The 14,936-nt window shown below is 52.2% G+C and overlaps 4 protein-coding genes across 4 annotated transcripts; 1 reads left to right on the top strand and 3 right to left on the bottom strand.

The window, feature by feature from the left end:
• Positions 1–725: 725 nt before the first annotated feature.
• Positions 726–4,034, bottom strand: COCCADRAFT_94720 (uncharacterized protein; the record flags this gene model as incomplete). Its single annotated transcript, XM_007713573.1, has 2 exons — positions 726–3,901; positions 3,971–4,034. The coding sequence occupies 2 exons, from the start codon at positions 4,032–4,034 to the stop codon at positions 726–728; spliced, it is 3,240 nt and encodes a 1,079-aa protein (XP_007711763.1).
• Positions 4,035–7,291: 3,257 nt separating this feature from the next.
• On the bottom strand, positions 7,292–8,701 carry COCCADRAFT_94749 (uncharacterized protein; the record flags this gene model as incomplete). Its single annotated transcript, XM_007713572.1, has 1 exon — positions 7,292–8,701. One exon carries the CDS (start codon positions 8,699–8,701, stop codon positions 7,292–7,294), a length of 1,410 nt encoding a protein of 469 aa, XP_007711762.1.
• A 2,224-nt stretch (positions 8,702–10,925) lies between these two features.
• Positions 10,926–12,304, top strand: COCCADRAFT_36312 (uncharacterized protein; the record flags this gene model as incomplete). The annotated part of the gene is made up of 5 exons (XM_007713571.1): positions 10,926–10,943; positions 10,999–11,046; positions 11,117–11,189; positions 11,252–11,646; positions 11,699–12,304. The coding sequence occupies 5 exons, from the start codon at positions 10,926–10,928 to the stop codon at positions 12,302–12,304; spliced, it is 1,140 nt and encodes a 379-aa protein (XP_007711761.1).
• A 546-nt stretch (positions 12,305–12,850) lies between these two features.
• On the bottom strand, positions 12,851–14,830 carry COCCADRAFT_36311 (uncharacterized protein; the record flags this gene model as incomplete). Its single annotated transcript, XM_007713570.1, has 2 exons — positions 12,851–14,574; positions 14,623–14,830. 2 exons carry the CDS (start codon positions 14,828–14,830, stop codon positions 12,851–12,853), a joined length of 1,932 nt encoding a protein of 643 aa, XP_007711760.1.
• Between the last annotated feature and the right edge of the window lie 106 nt (positions 14,831–14,936).

Raw genomic sequence — 14,936 nt, 5'->3', positions numbered from 1 at the left:
TTTCTCTTTTCTTAATCCCCAGTTTTGCAGCTTAAAAAAAATATAGACAAAGGAGATGCGAGAGAGTCGCGTGTGGCATATATCTTTTTTTTCTCTTTCTTTTCTTGTCGTATCCCACGGTTTGAAAAAAAATGAGTATGTTTCTAAATGATAATAAACAACCCCTCATCTTTCCCCTTTCCCATGGAGAAATCCCATATAAAAAAAAGTAAAGCCCCAACCATTCACTTCTCTCCAGAATACACACAGCAACATATACAAGACAAAAAAAACGTATATACTATTTCCAATGCACCGCTATCTTAATGCTACATCTTGTCCTCCCCCCCTCACCCTCGCTACTTACCTAGACCAAAAGTATACAAACAAAAGTAATAAAATAATAATAGTAAGTAGTAAGTAATAGTTAATAAATACCCAAGTCCTCCTCTACTCAATCCACGGGGACCCGAATGGCTAGTTATAAAAAGAGTTCCCAAGAAAATCCCCACCCTGTTGAAAAGAATGACAGTTAACAAAGAAAATGAAAAGATTCAAGTTATGCTGAACAACAAATACAAAAAAAAACACACAAAAAAAAAGAACAAGAACAAGATACGACCAACTCTCCACCCCGCCTTTCATACCGTCATGATATTCAATAAAACAAGAGGATTAATTTTGTATACCCCTTTTTCCTTTCCCAACACACGTACACATACTATCAACGCTTCACCCCGACTTTTCTATCCTCCTCTCCTCCTCTGCTCAGCTGGACCCTGATAACTCCTAAACTGCGTGCCGGGGGCGTGGTAACTTCGATAGGGCCGTCTGGGTCTGGATTGCGAATCAGACGAACGCTCCGAGGTAGTACCGTTTTGTGATTGCGTTTCCCGCGGCTGCTGTTCGTATTGGAGAGGAGGTGGGTGGGGATGTGTTGGGGAGTAAGCTTGTTGTGACCCCTGTGATTGCGATGAGGCATGGCTTGGTGGGGGCGGAGGCGCGCCTTGGCCGATAAATGGTAGCGTGGGCGGTGGTGGTCCGTTGTGTTGAGGTGGAGGTGGTGCCATGTTGGCAGGGAGAATGGGCTGGCCTCCGTATTGATGAATCTTGAGGGGCTGGTATGAGGTCATGCTTGACGGGGGAGGTGGTGGTGCTTGGAAGGATCCTGGAGGTGGAATGTAGCCACCTTGGTAGGATGGTGGGTTGCCGTATGGATTCGGATATTGCGGTTGAGCGGCGCTTTGTGGCGGGTGAGAAGAAGAAGGCGGATAACTTGGTGATTGTGGTGGATATGGTCGAGGTGGGGCAGGATCATAGTGTGCAAAGCGGTAGTTGATAGCAGGCGGCGGGGGTCCGGGTGGCTTCGGTGGCAGTGGCAACGAGTTAGGAGGTGGAGCATAGGGACTCTGGTGCGTTGGTGGAGTTGGCCCTGACCTACTGTGCTCACCATAATGGGAATGTGCAGCATGACTTTGGTACGGAGACGCTGCTGAATGTTGAGTTGGTTGAGACCCGCTCATCCGCCTATCATGCTCCCAGTGCGGAGCTGCCTGCTCGTGCGACTCTCGCCGAGATGCATATGAGTACGAACCACCAGGTAGCGAATCGTATAGTCCCGTAGATGGTCGTGTTGGATCGTAAGCTGCTACTTCGCCTCGGTCTTGCCCACTTGGAGGCTGAGGGTTTGGCCGATTAGGAAATACAGGAGGTCGAACATAGCTCGAATGATCCGGCGGCTCGCGACCACGCTCGCGGGCCTTCTTGTCCAAAAGTTCCCTGATCTTCTGCAGAGGATCCCGACGACGCAGCGACTCTTCTGACTCCCGGGTTGGCGGAACACTTGTTCGTGGCCATGGCTGAGCATTCGAAGGCGGCGATGAAGGTGGGTTGCTCGGTGGTCGAGCTGGCCCGCTCAACGCATCCATCAGTGCTTGGTCGATAGGCGGTTCTTCTTTGTTCACCATAGCATCCACTCGCAGGGCATCGCTTCGAGATGTTGTGCGGCGATGGGCCAATGGCTCGTGCTTTGAAGAAGTGGTCTTTTCCTGAGCTGATTGCTGCTGTTCTCGTGTTCTTGATACAGGTACTTCGCGGTCATCGTTCAGTATGTCCATGATCCTGTGCGTAGATAATCTTGGTGTCGATTTTGCTGGCACATCCGGTTCCTTTGCGGGCGTGTTTTCGGATGGTTCAGAGCGACGAATCTCATGGCTTTGATCTGCCGCTGGCTGTGTGCTTTCGGCAGGGGTACTACGTGCAGCATGAGATGGTATGCCCTGTGGCCCTGCTGATGGAGCAATCTCAGGCGTCTTCTCTTTCGTGTACTCCTGTTTGATCACGGGCGTCTTAGTCCTTGATGGCGGAGGCGGCTGCTGTTGTGGGTGCGGGTAATGAAGAGGTGGTTTTGGTACAGTGCTACTCCGGGGTTGGTTAGAGGAAACGTCTGCAAGCATCATAAGTAGAGCAGCATGCTCGTTTGGAATGACCTCGGGCTTTGGCTCTTCCGGTTGTGGCGACGGTGTTCTCTCGACTTCGTATGCGGCATCAGCAAGGCTGTTGATGTTGTAATGTGCAATAGCTTCCGTGCGATCTGGTCCGTCAAACCTCGCAAATCCACCGGCAACATCTTCTATAGAGTCATCGGCTTCTTCGTCCTTTTCAACAAAAGCAGCTCTTGCCTGGCTGAACCGTTTACGGATGGACTCGTGCTCCAACTCCCTGTCTGCCTCAACATAAGCTCTGCTGCGTGAAGCAAATTTGGATCCAATGCGGTCATCTTCTGCATGATGGGGCTCATCGCTATATGTAGGCGGGAGAACATTGTCCTCGTCATCGGTCGCGTTAGCATCTTGGCCCTTCATCTCCCGCTCCAGTTGCTTTGCGCGGAAATAGATTTGCAGCACAAAGTCATCTTGCAATTCCCGGAATCGATTGATGTACTGCTCCCTTTGAATGTGCTCTTCAGCAATACGCACTCGCTCCATTTGCTCGAGTCGATACGTGCGCATGGCATTGACTTGATCCAGGCGCGCGTCGCGGCGCTGGTCCAATTGGGCCATGACAGCCTCGTACTCAGGACATTTTTTGTGAAAGTCGGGATCGTCTTCCAAATTCTTAGTAGTGCGGGTGGCCAGCTCTTCGAGTAAAAGTTTCTGGACTTTTGCAAGACTGCGATAGCTCATCTTCAGGTTGAGCTGTCGCCGTAAATCAGTCTCCACATTGATGTCCGGATGCGGTTGGCGCCGACGACCAGGCAAGCGCCTGCTGGACTTTGCAGGGGCATCGCCACTGGTTGGCAGGATGTTGTGCAGGCTTTGACTGCCATCAACATCGGGCATGTGTTCTGGCGAATTGGGGGCAGTGCTAGCATCAGTCAACTCAGGGGGTTGGTCGGCGGCAGTGTCTGCAGCCGTTTCTTTTGTCTTGCGCTTTTTGCGCGGTTGCTGCTCAGAAACATCGCTTTGGGCCCGGGTCAGAACACTGTTTGGGCGTGTTTTGCTCGAGTGAGTGGAGCCGTCGGATGCGCGCCTCTTTTTGCCAGCCGTTTTAGGGGCCGACGAAGTCGCGCCAGAGGCGGGTTTCTGCAGCTCTGGGGTTTGCGTGCCATTCATGGGCGTGTTGCTGTTGTTGTCGAGTGAGCCATTAGATCTTTGCGGCGAACCAGCATCGGACGATGTTCGGCTGCGCTTGGCTGGTCGCGCATCCTCATGGTCGCCAGTCGCATCCTCGTTTTGCGCGTTCTCATCCAGAGAATTGCGACGGCTGCCAGAGCTCGCGCTAGATGGGCCCGCGGAGCTTGTGTGGTTAGATGTGCCTTTTGCACCGCGACGCGTTGTCATTTGGAATGGTACTGAAGGAGCAAGGCGAGATGTCTTCGAACCCTGAAGACTACTTCGCTTATTAGACAATGCGCTAGCGGCTATGCCAAGGTTAGCATAACCCTATGGGGAACATGGAGACGCCGTTGGAAATGGCAATTCGGACGTACCTGAGCCTTTCAACGATGCTGCAGACATGGCTCCGCCCGTCTGCGACTTTCGTCGTGGCGGCATTGCTGTTGGCGGGCACTTGGGGGCTGACACCTTTGATGACCCAGTCGTTAGCTTGTCATGGCCTTGGTGCTGGAATGCAGCATAACGCCAACGGCCTGCTTCGGAACATTGAGATGAATACTTACAGTCGAAATACTGTGGTATGTACTCCGTGACTGGTCTTGTTGGTGCTTTGCACGTGTGACACGGCGATCGTCGGGTCTGTAAGCAAGACGTGTCAGCATAGTCGTGATAGTAGTATCAGGAGGCAAAGATGGAATATATCGCATCTGCTCGTCATACGCTTCGCAGACAAGAATCGAGCGAGACGATTGACTGTGAGGCCGATTTACAAATGCTACGTGGTGAAAGATGAGGTACTTACCCGTACACCAGTCCGGCTCCAGGTACCACCGTGACTTGCTCAACAACGGAATGCGAAACCCGAGTCACTAGACCGGAAATACATGGAACAGCAACAGGACAAGATAGCAACCTCTCGTCCACCTTCAAACGCGATTTTCTCGTCAAGAAGAGCAAAGATGGACGGCAAGAGTAACAGACTACCTTGCAAAACGAAATGCTCCGTGTGGCCGAGTTGCAGTCGAAGCGCCCAGACGAACACAAGATGCGTAGACACCGGGGGCAAAGGGAAAAGACGGAAGAAGCAGCAGCAGACTGTACAGCAGGTCCCAGAAGCCTTGTCGAAGGAGTGGCAGCAACGGTGTTGATTCCGGCGCATGAAGATGAAGCTCTTGTGAGATCCTTGGTCTGGCTTGCTCGCACCAAACTCCTTTGAGAATGCTTCCCACGAATGACAGCGCCGCCTTTCCCTTTTGCGTAGCCGCCCGCCAGCCCATCATCTCTGGCCAACTATCTAACAATCAAACTTGTTCATCACCACTATATAGCAACGAACCCGTTGTATATATACTTGAAGAAGTAGATGCTAGATACTATGCACTCTACTCCCCCTCCACCCCCTTATCCTACCCTTAGATGCAACTGCCCATTCGCCACCGCGAGCCCCCCAAGAACGGGCAAGTCCCAAATTAACATGCATTGCAATCATTCGCCCCTTACCCAAAGCAAAAAAGGACAACGACGACAACCTGCTGGACCCTTTAAAATCTCACCTCACCTCACATCCCCACACAACATCTAAGTATATATATATATATATATATATATACATATTGCGACCCATAGTCTCCCGCCAGCAACATTTACATAACAAATAGAAGCAAAAAAAAAGAGGCGTGCGCTGCCCAGTGCTTCTGGAAGCTTTCCCTAGTTGCTTCATACAGGTTTCACGTCGCACGTCATTAGCCGCGCGCGCGCAAGCACAAGCAACCCGGGCTAAGTCTAGGGCGGGACGATCCTCCCGGAATCGTCACCACCCCCATCAACAACATGCATGACTACTTGTTGTTTACCTTTCCCAACTCCCAACTCCCTATTTCTCTGCGTAGGAATGGATTTTATGACTGTATATATGATTGCTTGGAGGGGTTTTTTTTATAACTTTTCACATTGTGCGTGAAATGAAGTTCATTGAATAGGTGAATTTGAGAATGGCGGGAAGAAAGGGGAGAGGGGGGAAGATGGGTTGGTGATAAATAACAAGAAGGTTTTATTGACAAGAGGATATGGGATGGGGCTTTTTATTGGCACAATTTTTTTGTGGGGGGATGGTGAACACCTCCCCCTTTTCTCTCTCTCTCGCCTGTCAGCTACTCATGTGTAGTAAGGGTCTCGTGATGAAGGGTGTTCATCGAGTAAGTAGAATGCACGCTTCTTTGTTCGGCAAAAGAGTCAGGGATTCCTTTTCTTTGTTTGAACTTTTTTTTGCTTTGTTGCCATCTACCCGTCTAGTGAGAACGTGAACGCATGCATCTCTCGCTTTTTTTGGAACACCATGTTGTAGTTCTTTCCTTCGCACATATATGTACATTAACATGCCCTTTCTTGCGAGTGGCAAAAGAGGGATGCACACGCATACGTCTAGTATGAAAGCAGGGTGAGTTTTTTAGGGGGGGGGGGAAGAGGCGGCGTTTCAAGACTGACAACCTTTGTTCTACAAAACCGACTGTGGGGACGCTACTAACCCAGCCAATCCTCTTTGTCAACAGTATAGCGCAGAAACTTTGTTCTTTTTTTCTTCCCGTGCTGTTATTCTTATCCCTTCAGCGCGGGTGTGGAGGTCGGGAAGGCGTATGACGAGAAAAAACAACAGCACAATGCCTGCCTGCCAAAGAAAAAGCAACTCTCTGCGGGAGCGTGTCAAAACAGCCCTACGTACCATAACATCGCATAGCCATGTGTGCAAGAAACCCCGTATACACCGTATAAATAACCTTCTTATTTAATTTTTTTGCCTTCACAACACGTCAACAAGGTTAAGATTTATTGCGAATACGAGGACCCTGTTTTTGTAGTTTTTTCTACTTCTCTTTCTGTCCTGTCAAGATGCCACATTCTTACGTGCGACAGCTGGGCAATCATGTTCGCGTCCGCATTCGGGCATTCCAGTCCGCACATGTACACCACCATTGTTTAGATTGAAACGTGCTAGCAACAAAGGTATCCACGTAGAGTTTGACCGTGCACCCCTTATTCCCTAGATGCGGAGATCGACTGGGTTACTCCGGGTAGGATCGCCTAGGTTAACAGTTTATTTGTGTTTTCTTTCACAAAAAGGATGCGTGCGAAACGGATATGATACTGACTCGTGGTATTGCAGCAAAGCCTAGATCTTTCATGGGACTAATACCCAAGGATAAGGTACGCTTGCTGAATCTGAAAAGTACGGTGTGGAAGGGTCTCGTGTAGCAAGAAGCGATCACTATAGGCACCAAAGAGTTGTTTGCAGATGGTAGATCTTTGTACTGAATAGGTATTATGTATCTTGTATTGGTAGTGTTCAGATTTCAATTCTTGAAACACTAGGCATAAGAGCCTCTATAGCTTTTGTCTTGGTCGTCTTCCAGTGTTCCCGCCATGACTAATAAAAATAGGTACTACAATAAAAAAAATCTTTACTTGGGTCTGCTCGACAGTCCATATGCTGGAGCCCTAATAAGGGATAAACTGAGGAAACGCTGAAAGCTCGATCAAGCCCTCGGGCGAGAGCTCGCAAAACAGAGAAAGCATTGGAGAAATGAATACAGGGAATTGGGGGAATCGTATCATACAAGCATAGAAAAACGTGAAATTTTTGACCAAGTACTGCATCACTTCAACAACCGTAGTATCGATTCGTGACTAGATGCAGCTCTTTATCGGTCGGGAGAATACTGAAGGTTGACTCTCCGAGAGCCGTTGATGCTAGTTCGGGGAGAGGTGTTCAATACAAAATCGGGAATCGGAGGCGTAATTGCGCGGCTTGGAGGTGAAGGGCTCCTTGACTTGGACCCTGTACTTCCTGGACGATCGTGGGTAAAGCTCCTGGTATGGTGAAGACTATTGATCGTGTTCGTCTGGCTCAATTGGCTACTCGATCTCATCCGGTTGAATGATCGCGGAGGGCATGCGATCGCCTGATTCGAATAAGGGCTAGCCATGATGCTAGTGCCTGGCGTAGCAGCTGGAGGTGGTAGCCCTGATGGACTTTCCGACCTAAACAGTGGATGGATATGAGCTTCACTGACGGCAGGGCTAGGTGGCCGAGAGACGTCTGGCATCATCCTGGGAGGCGGGCACAATTCTTCGTCATCTTCCTCAGGAAGCTCGGAAAGAAAAGAACCGTCCAGAGCCCGTGCAAGTGAGTTTGGTCGGCTTCCAGGAATGGGCTCCAACGTCGTGCCCTTGTATGGCATCGTTTGCTGGAGGACAACGTCGCGTGTTGGAATAATTACACCGCTAGTATCCCAGCTATCGAATCCATCCGAGTGTGAGATGGTATCCGAAGATTGCCGATTTGAGTAAATGCTAGGGGCCCCATCTCGGCTAAATGATCGCTGGCTGATCAAAGTCGTGCGTGATGTAACGGGTCGCACTACATGACGAAGCGATTCTCGGAATGACTTAAGTGATTTTGACGACTGAATAGACAGAGTAGGCGAGGGCAGTGATCCCATAGCCTCCGGACGGTGGTGGGCAGCCAGTGGCGATGATGGCTCAACAGCTTTGCCCAAGAACAAGTCGCTAGGGCGGTGTGTTCGCAGCTCACTTATGACGGAGTCTCGGGGGCCGGACGTAACGACAGTTTGAACTTTTTGAGCCTTACGATTCCACAGAGAGGAAGTGTATAGAATGACTTGGCTGGCGCATGAGATGATCCACAGCGCTATTTGTGTAGAGACATGACTGCTCCAGTTCGAGACGGGTGCAACCGGAGAGGTGGCAGTGATTTCGTCCCACCTTGACTTGATCACGATGATCAATACAAGCGAGACGATCAATGCCACACTTGATAGTAGAATACTGATGGTTATGAGAGCCTTGCTTGCTTTCCCCGATCGCTCCAGTGCGCCGCGTACGTTCCCGACATTATAGAGGGTGTAGAAACCAATGCAGCAAAGGGAGACGAGATCGAGTGTGCCTGCCGTGGCAGCGATGCTGGCCAAGGAAGAGTGAGCAGATGACAAGGACGCTGCCTCGAATATGGATAAGACTGCGTCCACTGTTGTACTTGACCAGGCAACAACACCGACAAGCACAAGGTAGAGTTTTCGAGACTGTGACATGACTGATAAAAGAAGTAGGCCTTTGTCCGGAAGGACTTGCAAGTACTGTCGAGGTACGGGCAAGCGGCCTCGGAAGGCTTCGGAGGAATGGTCGACAAAGGGGTTGTAGGATCTTGCAGCAGGGTAGATATCAAGACGGCAGCAAGTAGGATGATAATATAGCACCAGCTTGCCCAGAAAAAGAAATGGTTGTCGATTGGCGGTCGTCCTCTTGGGGGAAGCGAGGAGGATGCGGCAATGTAAGTGGAACTGTTAGGATGAGATACAAAAAGCCCCCAGTCTTGTTGCTGTGGGGAGGCGCGAAACCGAGCAGGCGCGGAGGTAAACGCGTTCGAGGAAATGATGCGGCTGTATAGGTGCAGGTACTATAGCTGGGTGAACCGTTTATGGGCCGTAGCTGACACGGATCTATGCCGGATATGGCGAGTGTCCGTAGAGATGGGTGGTCGGGGTGGTGAGACTAAAGAGAGTGACGAAGGAGAAGAATGAGGGTATGGTTGGCGACTGGCTGAGAGCCACAGGGGCGAATGCAGGACAAGCTGACGGCGTAAAGAAGGTAGGGAAGGGTGTGGGGAGGGACAAGAAGTAATAATAAATTCAGAGCCGGTGCAGAAGGCGGATGTGGGTGGCCCATTGTTTCGTGGGCAGGCCTGTAACACGCGTAGGACGGACGGGGAAACCCCTACTAGCATGTTTAGGCGAAGACAGGCATATACCGAGCGAGCATTACACAGCACCACGACTCCAGGACGCATGATTACCGGAGCCTGAAGCACGTCCGCATCCGCGCAACTTTAACATTATCGACTGCAGGCAGTTGGCCTAGGAGCGGTGAAGGGAGCACGAGGATCATCTGAATCAGGCTGGCAACCCTTGGGCTGCACCTGAGGCGAAAAGGAAAACGGTTTGTCTTTTCGAAACACAAGGGGCAGCGACCAATGGGAAACCGAGACGGACAGGCAGCTGAAGGGTTGTAGGGCGGTGGAAACGGTGCCAGGGCCTAGCTGTCATAGTCTGTAGTGTGGAGCTGCGGTAAGTTTAGCCCTTCATTTCCTCACGCGTTGTTTTGGCCTTGTTTTCGGCAAAAGCACAACAAACAACCCTGAAGGGCAGGGCAGGGCTGGGCGGATGAGCCTTGTTGAATGACGAGCTGCCGCACCCAGCTTGCAAGTAAGTACATGAACTATGTCGCAGGCAGGGCGCGATGCGCGAGATGGGGGACAGGTATGTAGGACGGTCGATAGTGTGCCTTGCGCAGTGCAGCGTGCAGTGCAGCCATGACAGTACATGCCATTGGCGAAAGTCGCACTACGGGCGTGGCGAGTCCGTGAAACAACATTCTCGCCTCATGACGGTCTAAGGCGACTCATGGGCGATTGAAACACAAAAAAAGGGACGATGCGGCGGACGTGCAGTCGCTGAAAGGGCGATTTGATGTGTGATGACAACAGTCCGGCCAGGTTTTTTGGAGTGGTGTTGACGCGTGCCATGGTGGATGCGCGCCGGGGACAGCGGACGGATGCCAGCAGCGCTAGGCCGGGGTAGAGATGAGGACGCGGGCCATTCTGTCTGCTGTTGCGTCACTGCCGGGCGGGCAGGCCGTTCTGGCCGTTGGAGGGGTGGAAAGTAAGTACATGTGTATTACAAACACATGTACATGTAATGTCGTAAGTTGGTGGATACGTACATGCGCGTGGGTGGTGTGTGCTAGTATGAGTCGTAGGTTTGTACTAGTATGCGAGGTCCAGTGACTCGCCGTCACGTGAGCCACCTATCCGCCTCGTCGATCAACTGTGTTCGGAGTACGATGGCCTACGCGCCTCAGGAACGCCCCCTAGCGCTGCGCCACTCACCGCCGCGGCGAACTGTGGCGGTGCATCTATGTGTCTGTGTCTGTGTCTGTGTCTGTCTGTCAAAGAGGGTCCCCACTCAGCTGGTTGACGACAAGAGATTCTGCCTAACCAGCGCAGCACATTTCTATTAACTTCGCAAGCATACCATCGACCAGGCACAAACGCCTGTAGCTTGGATACATAGCCGACGTGCAGCCTGCTTCTCTCCTGCCTGCCTCTCTCTACCTTTGCCATCGCGCTCTGCCTGCCACCACGACTGCTTTCCACTGCGCCATCGCGCCAAGACCAGCTTCATCATCCCCACCTCACCTACAAGAGCACCCCGCCCATCCCCAGCGCCATCTTCAACCACCCACGCACCAACCGCCAAGATGAAGATCACATTCAAGGTACGCGTCTGCTCGAGCCAGCGGTGCCAGAGAGCCCTAGTTGACGCCCGTGCAGGACCTGAAGCAGAACAAGTTCGTCATTGAGGCCGAGCCTTCAGAAACGGTATGCAGCGCCCGCCACGCCTTGCACATGGCCCTGGCCCTGCCCCTGGCCCAGCTAACACATTCACCAGATTGGCGCACTCAAGTCCAAGATCCAAGCAGAAAAGGGCTGGGAAGTCCCTCAGCAAAAGCTCATCTACTCCGGTAAGCTTGCACAGCTTTCTACCATGCTCGTGGCCACCACGATCGCTGATACAAACAAACAGGCAAGATCCTCCAGGATGCCAACACGGTCGAGTCGTACAACATTGAGGAGAAGGGCTTCATTGTCTGCATGGTCTCCAAGCCAAAGGCCGCTCCTGCTGCATCTTCAAGTAAAGCTGCGCCTTCGACACCTGCTCCCGCACCAGCCCAAACACCCTCAGCTCCCCAAGCTCCTACTCAATCATCAACCACGCACAACGCCCCCGCTACACCTTCGCCCGCGCCCGCACAGGCATCGGGCGAGCGCTTCAATGACCCATCGGCGCTGACCATGGGTGGCGAACGTGAGGCCGCTATTGCCAACATGGAGAGCATGGGTTTCGCGAGGGCTGACATTGACCGGGCCATGCGCGCCGCCTTCTTCAACCCCGACCGCGCGGTTGAGTACCTGCTGACGGTAAGACGAGTGGCGCTCCAGCTTGGTTAAGTTTATTCTAACCTTCGTCTAGGGTATTCCCGAGAGCGCACTACAGGAGCAGGCGCAACAAACACAAGCCCGTGCACCCAACTCGCCCACGCCTGCTGGCGGAAATGCGGGTGCGACTGCGCAAGCTAACCCTTCGTCTGGAGGCGATGAACCCATGAATTTGTTCGAGGCTGCCGCCGCTGCCCAAAACCGGGGTGGTGCTGGCGGTGCTCGCTCTGGTGGTACTGGAGGTGCTGGCGCTGGCGCTCTCAACGCCAACTCTCTCGACTTCTTGCGCAACAACCCCCAGTTCCAGCAGCTACGACAGGTGGTGCAACAGCAGCCCCAAATGCTTGAGCCCATCCTGCAACAAGTAGGCGCAGGCAACCCACAGTTGGCTCAGATGATCGCATCCAACCCGGAGCAGTTCCTGCAATTGCTCGCAGAGGACGCGGATGAGGATGCGCCATTGCCACCAGGCGCCCAGGCCATATCCGTCACGGAAGAGGAGCGCGAGGCTATTGAGCGCCTGTGTCGCCTCGGGTTTGAGCGTGATCTGGTTATCCAGGCATACTTTGCGTGCGACAAGAACGAGGAGCTGGCCGCCAACTTTCTCTTCGACCAGCCTGATGACGCTGACGACCAGTAGTCGCTTTTGGCTCTCTGTGCCATGACTGTGCGACATCACCATACCCAACACGTCCGTTTCTCCGTCTGATATCACGGTTACAGTGGCACACCCAAAACTCCTCTCCTTAAAATGGACAAAAATCCATGTCGAGTCGATTGGCGTCGGGCGGTCCAATGCAGTGCTTTGGTCGCGGGTTGCGGCTTTCGATAGTTCCATTGCTTTTCTATGATATATAATACCTTCCGAATGGGGTACGAGGAAAGAGCTGGGGCCTGCTGGATTTGTGGCATGTAGTAGATGGACCAGCAGACGCTTGCTAGGCGGGAGAAATAGCTTATCAATAGAAAAAAACTATTCCATTGTTCATTTTCAGAATCAGAGTGAGGTGATCATATTTGTAGAGTTTTGAACTGCTTCAAGCGAAGTGTTGACGTAGTAGAAACCTTTTATTCTTCGTATTGGAAGTCACTAAATGAATACTCTGTGTTGGTATCTAGTGAGAACCCACCCAACATACAACATCAATGAAATGCATTGAGGAAGGAAAGGAAAGAAACAGGAAGTCTAAAGCTCAACAGGAGCAAGCTTCCTCTTACGACTCCTCTTCTTCTTTTTCTTCTCTCCTTCCACAATATTGCTCTCACTCTTTTCTTTGTTCTTCTTCTCCTTGACCGGAACATCATCATTCGGTGCCGCAGTCTCCTCACCAACAAGCGCCTCAAACCCGCCCTTTGGCCCCTCGGCATCGCCAAATGTATCCTTGCGCCACTGCCTGATTCGTGCCTTCTTGCTCAAGAACTTCTTGTCCTTCTTCTTCTTGACTGGGTCACGGAAGGTGGCTAGTTTCTTGAGACCCGCAAACTCGTTGAGGGCCTTGTCATCGGCGAGGAGGATGTCGCGGGCTGTAAGGCCAAATGATGTGGGTGATGTTTCGCGGTAGCGGAAGCGGGAGGCTGCCTTGGAGGGTTTGACGGCGAGGGCGGCTTCGTATTCGAGGCTTTGGTTGACGAGGTTCTCGATTAGGCGACGGTCGCGGCGAGCTGTTGATTTTGCTTCTGCGCGCTCTTGTTTGAGCTTCTTGGAGGATTTCTTGGTGGAGGTGCCGGTTGTTGGATCTTCTACGTCGTCATCATCGTCGTCTTGTTCTTCGTCGGCGTCAGCGTCGGCCATTTCATCGTCGGAGGATAGGTTCGGTTGCTCTTCTTCCTCGTCGTCTTTGAAGTCGGGGACCAGGTCCTTGATGTCGATGTCGTCGTCAAACTTGGGCTTCTTTGGCTTCTTGCTCTTCTTGCCCTCTTCTTCTTCTCCATAGTAGGCATCTCCAAAGCGCTTCTGCATCTCGGCATCCCACTGCTCATCCGACCAGTCTGCCTCTAGCACGTCTTTCCACTCATCAATATTGAAATCTCTGCCGCTCAGTCCTCCTATCTTGCGAATCTGCTTGACCTTGTTCTCCATCTCTTCAACCTTGAGCTTGCGCAGTCGTGCAAGCTCCTGCTCCTTCTCTCTCTTCTCAGCTTCACGCTTAGCCCGCGCAGCCTCACGAGCCTTTCTTCGGCCACTCTTTTCGTCTCGACGCACTGTAGTGCTTGCGACAGCGTCACGAGCATATGTCATAATCTTCTCGTTCGCGCCGGTAGTGTCTTCAAAGTATAGGTTGTACGAGTTCTCCCATTCGTCGGCAGCGGCATCCTCATCTTCGTCATCCGACTCGAGCGGTTGGAAACGGGCAGACTTGGTGGGCACCCAGGCGCGGGAAGCCATGAAATTAGACAGGAAGGTTTCTGGATCTTGGTCGGCCTTCTCAACATCCTCTGCTGTAATCTTGGGTCGGTCGTCCTTGGGCTTCTCGGGCTTCTCCTTAGCAACGATAAAGTCGTCGTCGTCTTCACCATCACCAGCAGCATCCAGAGCCTTGACGAGGTCCTGACGGGCCTCTTCCTGCTCTTGCGCATATGTCTTTGGCGGCGCATCCTCCTCTTCATCGACAGTGAGTTTGCCCTCAAGGAGATTCTTGGTGTGATAGTCTCTGAGTGTCATGGGCTTTTCTTTTTTCTTGTCTTCTGCGCCATCGTCGCCCTCTTCGGGATCGCGGTAGAACTTGACTTCTTTATTGTAAATGCGGGGGTCTTTTGCGCGCAGAGCCTGGAGAGTGGCATTGACTTGTTCATCGAGGTCTTCGTCGAGCAGATCAGCTGCATCGTCTTCTTCTACGCCCTCCTCAGAGTCTTCCGACTCGTCATCGTCGCCGTTGGCGAAGGCCTTGTCTTTGCCGTACTTTTCCTCAACTGTATCCAATTAGCGGTAGACTGACAATGGATAGGGCATCAGCATACGCCTGAACTGCTCAGCACGCTTCTTGTTGTGCTCGAATCGGCGCGCATAGTCCTCGTTGATCTTGAGCGATGCCTGACCGTCGTCGCTGTCGGAGCCCTCGTTGTCGGTATTGTCGAGCAGCTTCGCCTTTTTAGCTGGCGGCTCAATGGCGCTGTTGAGCTCGCGCTTGGCACGGCCGGTGCTGGTCTTGTCCTTTGTGGCCGCCATGTGGTGTGGCTCGAAGTTGATGTCGGTGTTGGTGGAGTGGCTTGCTTGGTCACAAAATTTTGGTGGAGCAGGTGCTAGCGCGTGAACCCTGACGTTGGCCGCGGCA

This window comes from Bipolaris zeicola, assembly GCF_000523435.1.
Source record: "Bipolaris zeicola 26-R-13 unplaced genomic scaffold scaffold_63, whole genome shotgun sequence".
NCBI classification, from domain to species: domain Eukaryota; kingdom Fungi; phylum Ascomycota; class Dothideomycetes; order Pleosporales; family Pleosporaceae; genus Bipolaris; species Bipolaris zeicola.
Note: the sequence above shows the minus strand (reverse complement) of the source record. Positions and strands in the feature narration are given on the sequence as shown.